Raw genomic sequence first — 14673 nt, forward strand, 5'->3', positions numbered from 1 at the left:
TATCCCAGGAATGCAAGGATTCTTCAATGTAGGCAAATCGATCAATGTGATACACCATATTAACAAATTGAAGGAGAAAAACCATATGATCATCTCAATAGATGCAGAAAAAGCTGTTGACAAAATTCAACACCCATTTATGATAAAAACTCTCCAGAAAGTAGGCATAGAGGGAGCTTACCTCAACGTAATAAAGGCCACATATGACAAACCCACAGCTAACATTGTTCTCAGTGGTGAAAAACCGAAATCATTTCCACTAAGATCAGGAACAAGACAAGGTTGCCCACTCGCACCACTATTGTGCAACATACTTTTGGAATTTTTAGCCACAGCAATCAGAGAAGAAAAAGACATAAAAGGAATCCAAACTGGAGAAGAAGAAGTAAAACTGTCACTGTTTGCAGATGACATGATACTACACATACAGAATCCTAAAGATGCTACCAGAAAACTACTAGAGCTAATCAGTGAATTTGGCAAAGTAGCAGGATACAAAATTAATGCACAGAAATCTCTTGCATTCCTATTCACTAAAGATAAAAAATCTGAAAGAGAAATTAAGGAAACACTCCCATTTACCACTGCAACAAAAAGAATAAAATACCCAGGAATAAACCTACCTAAAGAGACAAAAGACCTGTGTGCAGAAAACTATAAGACATTGATGAAAGAAATTAAAGATGATACTAACAGATGGAGAGATATACCATGTTTTTGGATTGGAAGAATCAATATTGTGAAAATGACTATACTACTCAAAGCAATCTACAGATTCAATGCAATCCCTATCAAACTACCACTGGCATTTTTCACAGAACTAGAACAAAAACTTTCACAATTGGTATGGAAACACAAAAGACCCTGAATAGCCAAAGCAATCTTGAGAAAGAAAAATGGAGCTGGAGGAATCAGGCTCCCTGACTTCAGACTATACTACAAAGCTACAGTAATCATGACAGTACAGTACTGGCACAAACACAGAAATATAGATCAGTGGAATAGGGTAGAAAGCCCAGAGATAACCCATGCACATATGGTCACCTTATCTTTGATAAAGGAGGCAAGAGTATACAATGGAGAAAAGACAGCCTCTTCAATAAGTGGTGCTGGGAAAACTGGACAGCTACATGTAAAAGAATGAAATTAGAACACTCCCTAACACTGTACACAAAAATAAACTCAAAATGGATTAGAGACCTAAACGTAAGGCCAGACACTATAAAGCTCTTAGAGGAAAACACAGGCAGAACACGCTGTGACATAAACCACAGCAAGATCCTTTTTGACCTGCCTCCTAGAGAAATGGAAAGAAAAACAAAATTAAACAAATGGGACCTAATGAAACTTAAAAGCTTTTGCACAGCAAAGGAAACCATCAACAAGACAAAAAGACAACCCTCAGAATGGGAGAAAATATTTGCAAACGAAGCCACTGGCAAAGGATTAATCCAAAATATACAAGCAGTTCACGTAGCTCAATATCAGAAAAACAAACCACCCAATCCAAAAATGGGCAGAAGACCTAAATAGACATTTCTCCAAAGAACATATACAGATTGCCAACAAACACATGAAAGGATGCTCAACATCACTGATCATTAGAGAAATGCAAATCAAAACTACAATGAGGTATCACCTCACACCAGTCAGAATGGCCATCATCAAAAAAACTACAAACAATAAATGCTAGAGAGGGTGTGGAGAAAAGGGAACCCTCTGGCACTGTTGGTGGGAATGTAAACTGATACAGCCACTATGGAGAACAGTATGGAGGTTCCTTAAAAAACTAAAAATAGAACTACCATATGAGCCAGCAATCCCACTACTGGGCACATACCCTGAGAAAATCATAATTCAAAGAGAGTCATGTACCACAATGTTCATTGCAGCTCTATTTACAATAGCCAGGACATGAAAGCAACCTAAGTGTCCACTGACAGATGAATGGCTAAAGAAAATGTGGCACATATGTACAATGGAATATGAGCCATAAAAAGAAACGAAACAGTTATTTGTAGTGAGGTGGACGGACCTAGAGTCTGTCATACAGAGTGAAGTACGTCAGAAAGAGAAAAACAAATACCATATGCTAACACATATATATGGAATCTAAAAAAAAAAAAAAAAAGGTTCTGAAGAACCTAGGGGCAGGACAGGAATAAAGACGCAGACCTAGAGAATGGACTTGAGGACACGGGGAGGGGGAAGGGTAAGCTGGGACGAAGTGAGAGAGTGGCAGTGGACATATATACACTACCAAATGTAAAACAGATAGCTAGTGGAAAGTGGCAACATAGCACAGGGAGATCAGCTCAGGGCTTTGTGACCACTAGAGGGGTGGGATAGGGAGGGTGGGAGGGAGACACAAGAGGGAGGAGATATGGGGATATATGTATATATATAGCTGATTCACTTCATTATACAGCAGAAACTAACACAGCATTGTAAAGCAATTATACTCCAATACAGATGTTTAAAAAAAAAAAATACTGTAGCTGTCCCATGTAACTTCTTGGCTCAAAAACCTGTAATGCTTCACTACAGATTACTGAAAAGGTAGAGGTACTAAAGGTATTAAATATTAGGGGGTCAGGTAGGGAATGTAAATGAGTGGAGTAGTCCACGTGAAGATTAAATGGGTAGAAATACTTTTCACTTTCCACAAAGAATCATACTCATCCCATTTTTACTTTCCTACTTTTATTAGATGTTTTATTACAAGGCAACAGTGAAGGAACGATGACAAATGGTGACACTTGACTTTAGTGTGCAGGAGACAACAGAATATGTACAAATTACAGTAAATTAAGAACCCAGGCCATACTGATGTCCTCCCCCTACCAAGTCTAGCCAAGTTTTGCCATGTAAGAATAAGGTCCCAGTGTGGTCAGAATTCTTGATTTTTCAAGAAAAGCCCCAAGTCTGGATTTCTATGTGAAATCATCCAGCTTTAAAATTCTGGCTCAGATTTAAAACAACGACAACAACAGCAACAAAAACCACCGTGTGGTCCAAACAAAACATATCTCTGGCCTGTGGACTGCCAGATTGAGACCTCTAGTTTGGAGCATTAAGTCCCTATTTGCCTGCCTTGTCTTTTGGTATTTTAACTTCCCTGTATTAACAACAGTCCCCATACGTAGGCAGCATTTTATACTCTGATATACTTTAGTGTCCGTTTGATTCTCTCAACTGTGAGAGGTAGAAAAGAGATAAGGAAGCAGGCACAGACAGACCAAGTGATTTGTCCAACATCATATGGTTGTCACTAAGCCCAGGTCTCCTGACTCTGAGACCAGCATAAACCTTTGGCCACTTAACTCTCTCCCTGTCCCTCTTATGTGTGCTTTTGCTTCAGTCATGCCCTCATCTAGAATGACTGTCTTCTTTCCTTCTGCCAATCTCATCATCTTTCAAGACCCAGCTTAAGCTCTACTGTCTATATAAAACCTTCCTCAACTAGGTTAAGTGGCCCAGTTTCTTTTTTCTGAATTTTAATTGGTGTTATGGTCAATAACTTACAAACTGGCGCTCATCAAGCCTTGAACCAAATTATTTCACATCATTTCAGATTAACTCATATCCCCAGTTACATTCTAAGCTCTTTGATGATGGGGACATGTCATTCTTCTTTTCTATTCCACACAGTTTTTATGCTGGGACATAAAAATGACTGTTTAATGTTTGCTATCTTAGACAGTCTTTTGAGGAAGAAAGTTATAATAATACCTCTAACTTACCAGCCTGATGTTGTCTTCTGGGCGGAGTAATATGAACATTGCTTGGAGATGCTGTTGGAGGTCACCTGGTGAAATTTACAAAACAAAGGATAATTATTCTCCATTGTAATGTTAACAGAGAGGATTCCTTCTACCCTAATAACTTGTGTAAAAGAAAGTTCTGGTTCACTGAGGGACTCTAATTAGACACAGAAATTGAGTGAGTGTCTTCATATGAATGGATCTCTATACATTCACTTTTAAGTCTACACTACATTAAAATTTGCTTCGTGTTTGTCCTCTGGAAGCTGCACTTGAAACCAGTCAGTTTTGTACCATGATTGATGTTGATGAGAGCGATGGTGAAATGTGTTGGGCAGAGAAAGCACTGGCTGTGCTTTCAGGCCCACTGAAGGTGGAATCAAGGGAATCCTGAAATGGGGATGTATGGTATACAGTGTTAGAATTATCTCTAACTTTTAAAAAGCTAACCATTTTGCCATTCCTATCTCTGTAATTGTGATATTCAGTTGCACTTAATCTAAGAAGAATTTTAGATTCCCCCTAGAATAATGTCAACAGTTAAAAATGATTTCCACATCAGTAGCTGATATTAAAAAGATATTAAATACAGCAGATCTCAAGGGATATATATTCTAGTGAACATATTATTAGGTGCTTTAAAATGGCCAATCAGGGACTTCCCTGGTGGTGCAGTGGTTAATAATCTGCCTGCCGGGCTTCCCTGGTGGCGCAGTGGAAACCGCAACGAAGAGTAGCACCTGCTCGCTGCCAACTAGAGAAAGCCCATGTGCAGCAACAAGGACCCAACGCAGCCAAAACTAAAATAAATAAATAATAGCCAATCATTATTTCAATCCTCACTTGCTTTTATACATCCTATAAAACTAAGTTGAAATTTCTTTGTATTAAACTATTATAGGTTTCCTCAATTTCCCTGTTCTGTACTATAAAATCGGAAGCTTTGGCTAGTAGGAGATAATTAGATAATGTGCTGTCATAAACGATAACAATCAGAGAACAAAAAAACTTCATTCCTGACCAACCCTTTTTCAAGAGTCTCAAGTGACTAATGTGGCTGCATAATCATGGATGCCACCGTAACCTGTTCTCACATTGGTCTTGGAATCTACGTACATAATTTTCATCCACGTAACTTCACAGCTGTTAATGATGAGATGAAATGCTGATATGTGCAAGAAGTAGAGAGAGATAGGAAGAAAAAAAAAGTACGTTGGCAAACAAGTAATGTTTGTCCCTTGTGGCTTGTGGGATCTTAGTTCTTCGACCAGGGACTGAACCCAGGGCCCCTGGCAGTGAAAGTGTAGAGTCCTAGCCACTGGACCACCAGGGAATTCTCCCCTTTCTTCCTCTTAAAGAACAGTTTTCTTGTCTTTTTCTCCCCCTCATTTTACTGCTGGCTTCTGACCAATTCCATTATTGCAGAATCTTTCAACTTTCAAAATTAAAAAGAAGAGTCATTATGTTTGGCCATTCTACTATACTTTAAACCCAGAGACAGAATCTAAGTCTCATGTGCAAGAACCAGTGTGGGTTCACAGTACAAATCCAAGAGAAATGAAAACATATGTCCACACAAGAAACCTGTACACAAATGTTCATAGCAGCATTATTCATATTAGCCCCCAAATGGAAAAAACTCAAACGTCTATCAATTGATGAATGGATAAATAAAATGCGGTATATCCATACACTGGAATATTATTCAATCATAAAAAGGAATAAAGTACTGTTACATACTATAACATGGGTGAGCCTTGAAAGGGGCCATGTCTCAAGTGAAAGCTGCCTGTCTCAAAAGATTGTTTATATGGTTCCACTGACATGGAACACCCAGAATAGGCAAATCTATAGAGACAGAAAGTAGATTAGTGATTGTTTAGGGCTAGGAGGGAGGGTGGGGGATATAGGGAGTGACTGCTAATGGGTACTGGGTTGCTTTTTGGGGTGATGAAAATGTTCTAAAATTAGATTGTGGTGATGGCTACACAACTCTGTGAATATACTAAAAAAAAAATCCCTGACTGTACACTTTAAATGGGTAAATTGGGTGAATAATATGGTATTTATGTCTCAATAAAGCTGTTAAAAATAAAAGAATCAGCGTGGGGAGACAAAGTGTTAGGTATAAACAATGAAGAATGACTACAGTTACAATTGAGGTAAGCAGCTCAGGCTTTTAAAAAATTAAGCTTCCTTTTGTTCTCTCAGGACAAATAACCTAAAGAAAGAATTTTCAGGATGGAGAACTTCTAGAGGAGAAACATTTCTGGGCAAACAGCAGCCCTAAGACTCCACTCCAAGCACTAGTGGCCCAAATATCTAGCTGGACCTTCTTAGAAGGTCCGACAAAAGTCAGGGAGCCCTACCCCTACAGTAGGGCTTCCTACGCGAGCTGGGTATGTGGAAGTTCAGATTCGCTAGTGGTGAAAAGTACTGCCATGAGGTATTTCCTCTTGGGAAACTGTCCTTCACAGAGACTAATAGAGGCAATATACCCGTACCATTAAGATCCTTTTCCTACATTTTGTTTTCATATGCTTCACTGCTGGTAGCCAAGTTTTAGACTTCAGTTTGATTTTAAAGACTTTTGGTTGTTTCTCTTTAAAATGTTAGCAGACATTCACTTATAATATCACTTTTTGATTACAAAAAAGTACTTGGATATTTTTAATGAAGCCCAGATAAAATTCTAACTCGTTCAAGAAATATGCATAAGAAAGTACAATTAGACAGAGTAAGCCCTTGATCTGCTTGCAATTCTGCCATCATCTTTCAGTTACTGCCGACTCAGCCAAGGGAGCTCCAGCTTATGTGAAGGTCTGGCTCTGTGAGCTGCATTTATACTCACACTGCCTCATCTGTTCTGGTCTGGATCACAAGTAAAGTCCATTCATCTTGTGTTAAATCTGCTTTTCTTTTTGGTATGGAGAAAGCTAAGTGAACAAGGTCAAGTAGAAACCTGGGTGGCAGCTGAAAAGCCACTGACCCCACTTACTATTACATGCCACAGAGCAATTTGCCTAACATCTTAGTCAGACACACTGGATTTAAACCAATATTTTGTCTTCTTTTTACTGTGATAAATATCCACACCAAACAGAAACCCAAAGCTCACCTGGGTCTACTTCCTCTGTGCATTCAAGTTTTTGTGGTGTTGGGGAGGAGATCCCCCCTTGGCTCTGGTGGTTGGTGTTGAAGAGGAAGGTTTTTAGAAAATGTAGTACAAAGCTAATTTTCCAAAGAGTTTTTTCATCTGCCCCTTTTAAAATTTTTCCATGGCTGGAGAGTTTTGGTAGGAGGATAATACTGTCCAATGAGATGGATTATAATTCTGAGCTGCTACATTTGGAACTAGATGAAGGTCCAAACAAGAAGTATGGCAGCCACTAAAATAGCTAAGATTACCTGCACTGGAGTTAAACTCACTACTGGCTCCATGGGACACAGTACCTCTGGCTTTCACCTCTGACCTACACACTCAAGGTTTACAGTCTTCTTTGTTCTCTTCTTAGTAATTCCAATTGCTTCCACTCCTGGACATCACACGTCATCAAAATGGCACATTTTGGACAATAAGCAAACACTCTTTGTATAGCACTGATTGGGATTTCTCTAATTGGTGTCCTCAGGACAACTGACTTTTTTTTTTCCCCCAAAATGACACAAGTTAGGCTTGCTGTTAGAAGAGAGGCATAAGGCTGATTATCTTCCTTTAAACTGTGGATATCCTATACCTGGAGACCTCTTTCTCTAGACCAACTTTCTTCAATTCTTTCTTAACCTCATCACCACATGCACCTGACTTTAGAGAAGTCTAACATATGGAAATATTAAATGCATACACTACTGTTAGTGGGTGTGATACAGTGATTTATAATAAAAAATATATATATTTGGTCTTTGTCCAGTTCCTGGCACAGAGCTGTTAACATCATTGGAACTTCTTTCTTTCTTTTTTTTTTTTTAACATCTTTATTGGAGTATAATTGCTTTACAGTGGTCATTGGAATTTCTTAAGTGATGTGGAGCAAAGAAGGTGTCTTTTGTTCTATTAATGACTTGACTCTATGAAAGCACCTAGGGATGGGGGCTGGTTGCCAGGGGAACCAACCTTGTGATTAGAGGGTTGGAACTTCCTTATCTGGGCAGGGGAGAGGGGCTGGAAGTTCAATGGATCACCAATAGCCAACAATTGAATTAATCATACCAGTGTAATGAACCCTCCACAAAAACCCAAAAGGCCAGGTTTCAGAGTGCTTCCAGATTGGTGAACACATGGAGATTTGGGGAGGGCATACACTCAGAGAGGGCACAGAAGCTCCGTGCCCCTTCCCACATACCTTGCCCTACGCATCTCTTCCATCTGGCTGTTCCTGAGTTATATCCTTTTATAATAAGCCAGTAATCCAATAAGTGAAATGTTTCTCTGAGTTCTGTGAGCTGCTCTAGCAAATTAAACAAACCCAAGGTGGGGGTCATTGGAACTTCCAATCTACAGACAACCCAGACTTGTGACTGGCACCTGAAGTTGGGGGTAAGGGGGGCAGCCTTATACAACTGAGCCCTTAACCTGTGGAATCTGACACTATCTCCAGGTAGATAGTGTCAGAATTGAGGTGAATTGCAGGACACCCAGCTGGTGTCTGAGAATTGCTTGGATGTGCGGGGAAACAAGCCTCATATTGGTACTGGGTGCAGAATATTAGTGGGTTATTTCAAAATCAGAGTATCACACTTATCCCTAAGTGAACATTTATTTGATGATTCCTTGTTTCTATAAAAGTCCTCTGAATTAAATTTCCAGTCTTTTTAGCGTGAACACAATCAAGAAGTAGACTCTGGTATTTAAGAACTGGTATTTTAATATGTGATATCATAATTCTTGTTAACACAATAGTGCTACTGAATTTACTTATATTAGTAATATGCCGTATTAGTCTCCTCATAACATCACTAGAGAGCAGACAGAAAAAAAAAGTCATCTTTGGTTAATCGATTTTGCATAGAGTCTGAAGAAACATCTGAACATCTTTTAGCTGATTACCAAAACCTTAATCGAGATGTCACATAAGACTTCATTAGTGTATTTTTGTGCCTGATTATTTTTCCAACAAAAATTTATTGTTGAACATCTACTTCGTGTATAAGGTATTCTGCTAAGTGCCAGAAATATGGTCTATGAGAGCGAAAGAAAAGTGATTACAGCATAGTACAATGCTTTTTTCACCATTACAGAACTGTTGAAGAAATGGCGATGAGGTACTCAGTCTTTTAGAACAAAACAAAAGGTAAAGAAACCAAGAAAAGGAATGGCATATGTGGAGCTTTACCTGCATGCTTATTGCGTCTGTGGCTGATTCTTGGTGTGGATGAGCCATTTCCCCGTGGTAGAAAAAGGGCAGCACCTTTGACCGTTAGAAAGCTCTCGCTGATGCTATAAGGAAAAAGTAAAAATAAATAAATAAACAAGTAATTTAAGGAAGAAAATCAAAGAGTAAGATGAAGACCGACTTTGGGATTATTTTCTCTTCCCTATTCTAAAGTTCCAACCTCATGGGATGAAGTAAAAATAAAATCAAAAGAGCCTCTGATAAACAACAAGGTCCTTCCTACTGTATAGCACAGGGAACTATAGTCAATATCCTGTAATAAACCATGATGGAAAATAATATGAATACGTATGTGTGTGTGTATATACACACACACACACACACACACACGTATAACTGAATCACTTTCCTGTACAACAGAAACTAACACAACATTGTACATCGACTATACTTCAATTAAAAAAAAAAGAGAGACTCTGGTTACTCACACAGTCTTGTCTACTATAATTTTTCTGAAACAAAACTTACAATATTCTATACACATTACACGGTAGCAGTTAAGAGTGAAGGCTTTGGAAATATAGGGTAAAGGCTCTGGAACCAGATGCCTGGGTTTGAATCCTAGCTCTACTATTTCCTACTTGAGTGAATTTTAGGGGGCCTAAGTTTCTTTATCTATAAAACAGGGATTAATAAATAAATTGAGGTTGTTGTGAGGAATCAATAAGAATAAGAAGCTTCTTAGAGTGGTGCCCTTAATAAATATTACTTTAACAGCTAACAGAGCTAACAGATCTATGGTTATCAATAACTAATAGATCTATGGTTGTCAATAATGGTGTTTCAACAGCGTTCTAATCAGACATGAAATACGTTACAATGCTTAGCTACTAATAATAGATCCAAAGTTTGCATAAAAGACTTATATTTAAAATATACACACATCACACTAAAGTGTTACTCAAAATTTTACTTTCACAAACTTGCATTTCCATATGATTGAAAAGGAGTAGTGCACAGGAAGTCTGGTCAACCCATGGAGTTTGCCCTCCATGTTAACACCCTTCATGTGAATGATAGCTCAACAGAGGTGGGGAACTACTGCTCAGCAGAGAGGCTATTCAAAATACAATTACTAGTGGATATCCACAGAAAACAGAAATTGTATCTAAATTATTTCATATCGACAGACTAAGCCTTTCAATGTTATCTACAGAATCTGAAAAGGATAGAACTTCTAAGTCATTAATGGCAAAGTTTAGAAACACATAATGAAGGATTCCAAGATTGTTTGCGAGTACACCGTTCAGTGTTAGCTAATGTATTGTAAATTACACTGTGCTGCCTACTCAACATTTCCACTTGGAAAACGAATTGGCATTTCAAATTTACATTGCCAAAACTATTCTCTTGAGTCCCCTGCAAACCTGATCCCTAGCCTCATCCACCCAAGTTGTTTGGTACAAACATATAACAGTCGTCCTTGGTTTCTCTATTTCCAACAATATATATCTAATCCATCAACAAGACCTATGAGATTTACTTTCAAATACATCTTGAATCTGCCCATGTAGCTCCATTACTACTCTGACAATGGTCCAGGGTACCACTGTTTTTCACTTAGACTACCGTTAAAAAGTTTTCTTTTATTACAGAAAATTTCAGACTTATACAAAGTAGAGGTAATAATACATGAGCTCCCCACATTCTCATACATTTCAGCTTCAATTCATGGGCAATTCTGCTTTTTCTATATCTTTACCCCTTTTGCCCTATCCCTGAAGTGAAACTAACCCCAGACATTATATCAGCAAAAATCCTCTAAACTGGTCTGTCAGCAACTATTTCTGTATCACTACTATCCACTTACCAAACAGCAGCCAGAGTGCTTTAAAATATACAGATAAATATCATATAATGTCACTTTCCTGCTTAAAACCCACCAACAGCCTCCCTTTTTATGTATAAATTAAACCTGAAGTCCTCAGCTGGGACCTCAGGGCCCTGTAACAGCTGATAAGAAGTTATTTCTCTGGTCTTATACCATCTCCCCTTTTGTTTACTATGATCTGGTTGCACTAGCCTTCTTTCTGTTTCTTCTATATTTCAGGCCCCTTCTCAGGGCCTTTGTGCTCTTTGTTTTCTACTTGGGACACTTTTCTCCTGGCCTGTCACTGTTTAAGTCACAGCTCCAATATCATCACCTCTCCCCCCATCCCAATCATACTCTATCCTGCTGTCCTGTTTTGTTTCCTTCAGGATATTTATCATAAGCTAAAATTATATTTATTCACTTGTATGCTTGATTGTGGTCATCTCCCTATGCTAGAATATAAGCTCCATGAAGAATAAGACTTTATTTTGCTCAGCACTGTTGTATCTTCAACACTGGAAATAGTGCCAAGCACATATTAAGTGCTTGACAGATATTTGATGGATAAATGAATTCATCCCAGGAGTTTTTCCCCCCATACTCTTTTAGCTGACCCATCCCTGAAACAGGAATTGTAATTTAGGACAAGAAAACAGAAATTCTGTAATCTCACAGGTAAAAAATAATGATTACAGAATTCAATATATGTGGCAGATTACTGGGCTGTAAAATACAAATGTGTGATGATAAATTAATCGATTAAATGAAATTAAATCATCTCTATAACAGTTGTCAGTCCTTGATTCAATTTTATCGTTTAATCATGTGGCATGAAGCTGATATACCTTTAAGGTAACTTGCCAAATAGACTGGAACATGTCTTCTAAAAACAAACACAAGACTCCATAGCGGCCACTTTACAATTCTGCGTGCTGGCTGCCTTTGTTTTGTTTTGTTTTCATCTTTAAATAAAGCATTGCACTCTTGTGGTCTGTTGCACAAGTCTTGTCTCTTGTTACATTTGTGGTATGCACATGTCACCCTGCTGTGGGTCACTCTGTTTCACTCACATTACAGGAACAACCTAAAACAAAATGTCTGAGCGACAGGATGAGTGGGGTACACCACAGACAGGAAATGACATTCACACTGCTGCCAACACAGCAACTGTCTGTTTTACAAAACGAAAATATTTTAAAAATAAAGGCTAAATAGTCTACCTATCAGCAGGCAAGTTACAGCTATGGGCACTTTGGTTTCCAGTACACAAAGTGGTCTCTACATCTACTAAAGAAGTGTATTTGTTGAGAGCTTATTTCAGTCATTCTTTTTGCGAGACAAAAGTAGTTTCTCTTTGACAAACACACCAACTTCCTGGTTTTTAGAGTTCTGGAATATTGTTCTTAGATACATTTGTGGCTTATGCTTTAAAGCATATTTCTTAAGTGTCTTCTTTAAAATGTATGTAGTGCTTTCACAAGGGGAGGATTGGGGTGGAGGACAAGGGCTCTTGGTTAACTCAAAGCTACCTGGAAAATTTCTGATTATAAAAGAAAAACCAGGAGTCAAAGTCACAATTGGTATAAGGCAAAAGATGCCGTTCTATTTGAGTCATTTATACAAATCTCAATAAACTTTTCTGATACAACAAAATGCACAGCAGGTCCAGCTGGGCCAGGAGACTGCCCTAGTAGGTGCGATCTAGGCCCCCAGAGAGTCATGGCAGATACACTCTGGATGGTACGATCAATCCTCTTTATTCTGTGGCCCCAGATTATGACTCCCCAGTTATCAAAAAAGTGGCATAAACTGTTGATCACAAGGGGACCAGGAATGAAAGTGTAGCTAATTACAAAAAACCCTTTTCATCACTGAAAAAAAGTCAAAGTTCTATAAACGCTATCAAAGATGGGATGGCGACATGGAAGTGAAAAAATAAAATTCGAAATCACCAGAGTTTAGGAGGATCAATTTCAACTTGAAAATTAAATGCTTTATTTGCATATGAAGAAAATAATACGTATATTTAATCACATGTACTTCAGTGTAAGGTAAAGGCTTAGCATATCTTGCTAGAATAGTGAGAGACATTTATTCGTCTTTCTGAAGCATCTGGCTAAAGATTCAATCAACACAGAGTTGGTCTCTAATTTAAAATCTAGAAAGGCAGGTGAAAACTTTTACATGTTTTCTGAACTGACCAGTTATCTAGAGCCTGGCCCAGGAAGAGGAATGCTCCAGTAAATTCTATGGAGCCATCTGTATGTGATTACAGATGTCCAAGTTAAACACAAACCCCAAAGGACTTAAGAACCCCCATATTAAGGAAAACACAAGATAAAGAACATTCTCCAAATCTAAAGTTGGAGAGTCATTAGCTGCTTGATGAGAAAATGACAAGGATCATCTTTCTAACACAGTGACAGTGACATTCTCCAGTTTTTATCAGAATACGTCTGAAGAACATCTACCCTTCTCTTGCCGTAAGATCACTTGCTCAACAAATGGAAAGTCATCCCTAGTTTGATACATGAACTGAGCTAATAACAGCTAACTTGAGTAGATGCCCACTGTGTGCCAGGCACTGAGCTAAGCACTTTACATTGTTTCATTTAACCTTCACAACAATCCTATGAAGTAGGTACTATGTTTTACCCCCAGTTTACACATAAGAGACTGAGGGGCTCACAGGTGGTAAATTATCTGCCCAAGATCATACAGCTAGCTAGCCATCCTCTGAGTAAAGATTCAAACCAAGTTCTGACTTGAAAGCTCATGCTCTGAATCACTCTCTCTCTATTATGCTGTTCTAGTTTTATGATATAGTTTATGGAAGATGAAACACAATGCCTTCCCTACAGAACTTTTCAACAGCACAGAATTTAAAAGTGGAGACAGAAGTGAAAGAAAAGGACTGAAATCCATTCAGATCTCAACTCTTATTCCTTTTTTGTTCCCCCTATCAAGGCCATGAACAGAAAGACTTTACTGAGGGGAATGAAGAACATCTGGCTGAGAGATGAATCCAGATGGGCTGGACAGTAGAGAAAAGAACTGGGAATGACAGTAGCATTTTAGTCTCAAAAACAGAGGAAAGAGCACTCTGTTTTAAATAATTTGGGAAAGCACTCTGTGCCAATCCCTCCCAATCAAAAGCACTTTGCAAAGCACGAAACTCGTTAACTGGCAGTTTCTTCTCAGGCAAAGTGGAGAGGAAAAGGTCAACTAAGTGAAGAAAATACTTAACTGTTCTGAGGTTGGAATAACCTTTGAGGAATGTGGCCAGGGTGGTCATCCATGACCAGCAGGAAGGCCAAGGAAGCAAAACAAAGCAATGACACACCTGGCCAAACTGCTACATGTTAGTTTGACAGACATTCTTCTGTTTTACATGTAACACACGAGGTGAAATGAATCATTCACTATGGGAAATCAAGTTTCATAAAGTGGGTGTAATGCTTTTACTTTAACATTAAAATGAAGAAAGTAGATTTTCATGTTTATAATGTTTCTAATGCCAAACTCTTGAGTTTGTTTGGCATTTCTGCCTGAAGCCAAAATTCATAGGTAAATTATTGTGTAATACTGATGGCATAAAATGTTATTGCACGAGGTAAGCTAGTTAGCATTTATGTAAAATTCGAATACACATAATCTGAACTGTTATATTTTTATCTTGAAGAATATTCACTTATGGGAAACT

The 14673-nt window shown here is 38.3% G+C and overlaps 1 protein-coding gene across 4 annotated transcripts in view; it reads right to left on the reverse strand.

Moving 5' to 3' along the window:
* Window positions 1-14673, reverse strand: part of SSH2 (slingshot protein phosphatase 2) — a 241886-nt gene that overhangs the window by 61225 nt on the left and 165988 nt on the right. For all 4 annotated transcript variants that reach the window (XM_024737264.1, XM_024737263.1, XM_024737266.1 and 1 more), the window contains 2 exons: window positions 9098-9201; window positions 3744-3808 (listed from right to left, as the gene is read on the reverse strand). In XM_024737264.1, coding sequence (XP_024593032.1) covers window positions 3744-3808; window positions 9098-9201 — 169 coding nt within the window. The remainder of the gene's footprint in view (window positions 1-3743; window positions 3809-9097; window positions 9202-14673) is intronic.

This window comes from Neophocaena asiaeorientalis, unplaced genomic scaffold, assembly GCF_003031525.2.
Source record: "Neophocaena asiaeorientalis asiaeorientalis breed wild unplaced genomic scaffold, Neophocaena_asiaeorientalis_V1.1 scaffold129, whole genome shotgun sequence".
NCBI lineage: Eukaryota > Metazoa > Chordata > Mammalia > Artiodactyla > Phocoenidae > Neophocaena > Neophocaena asiaeorientalis.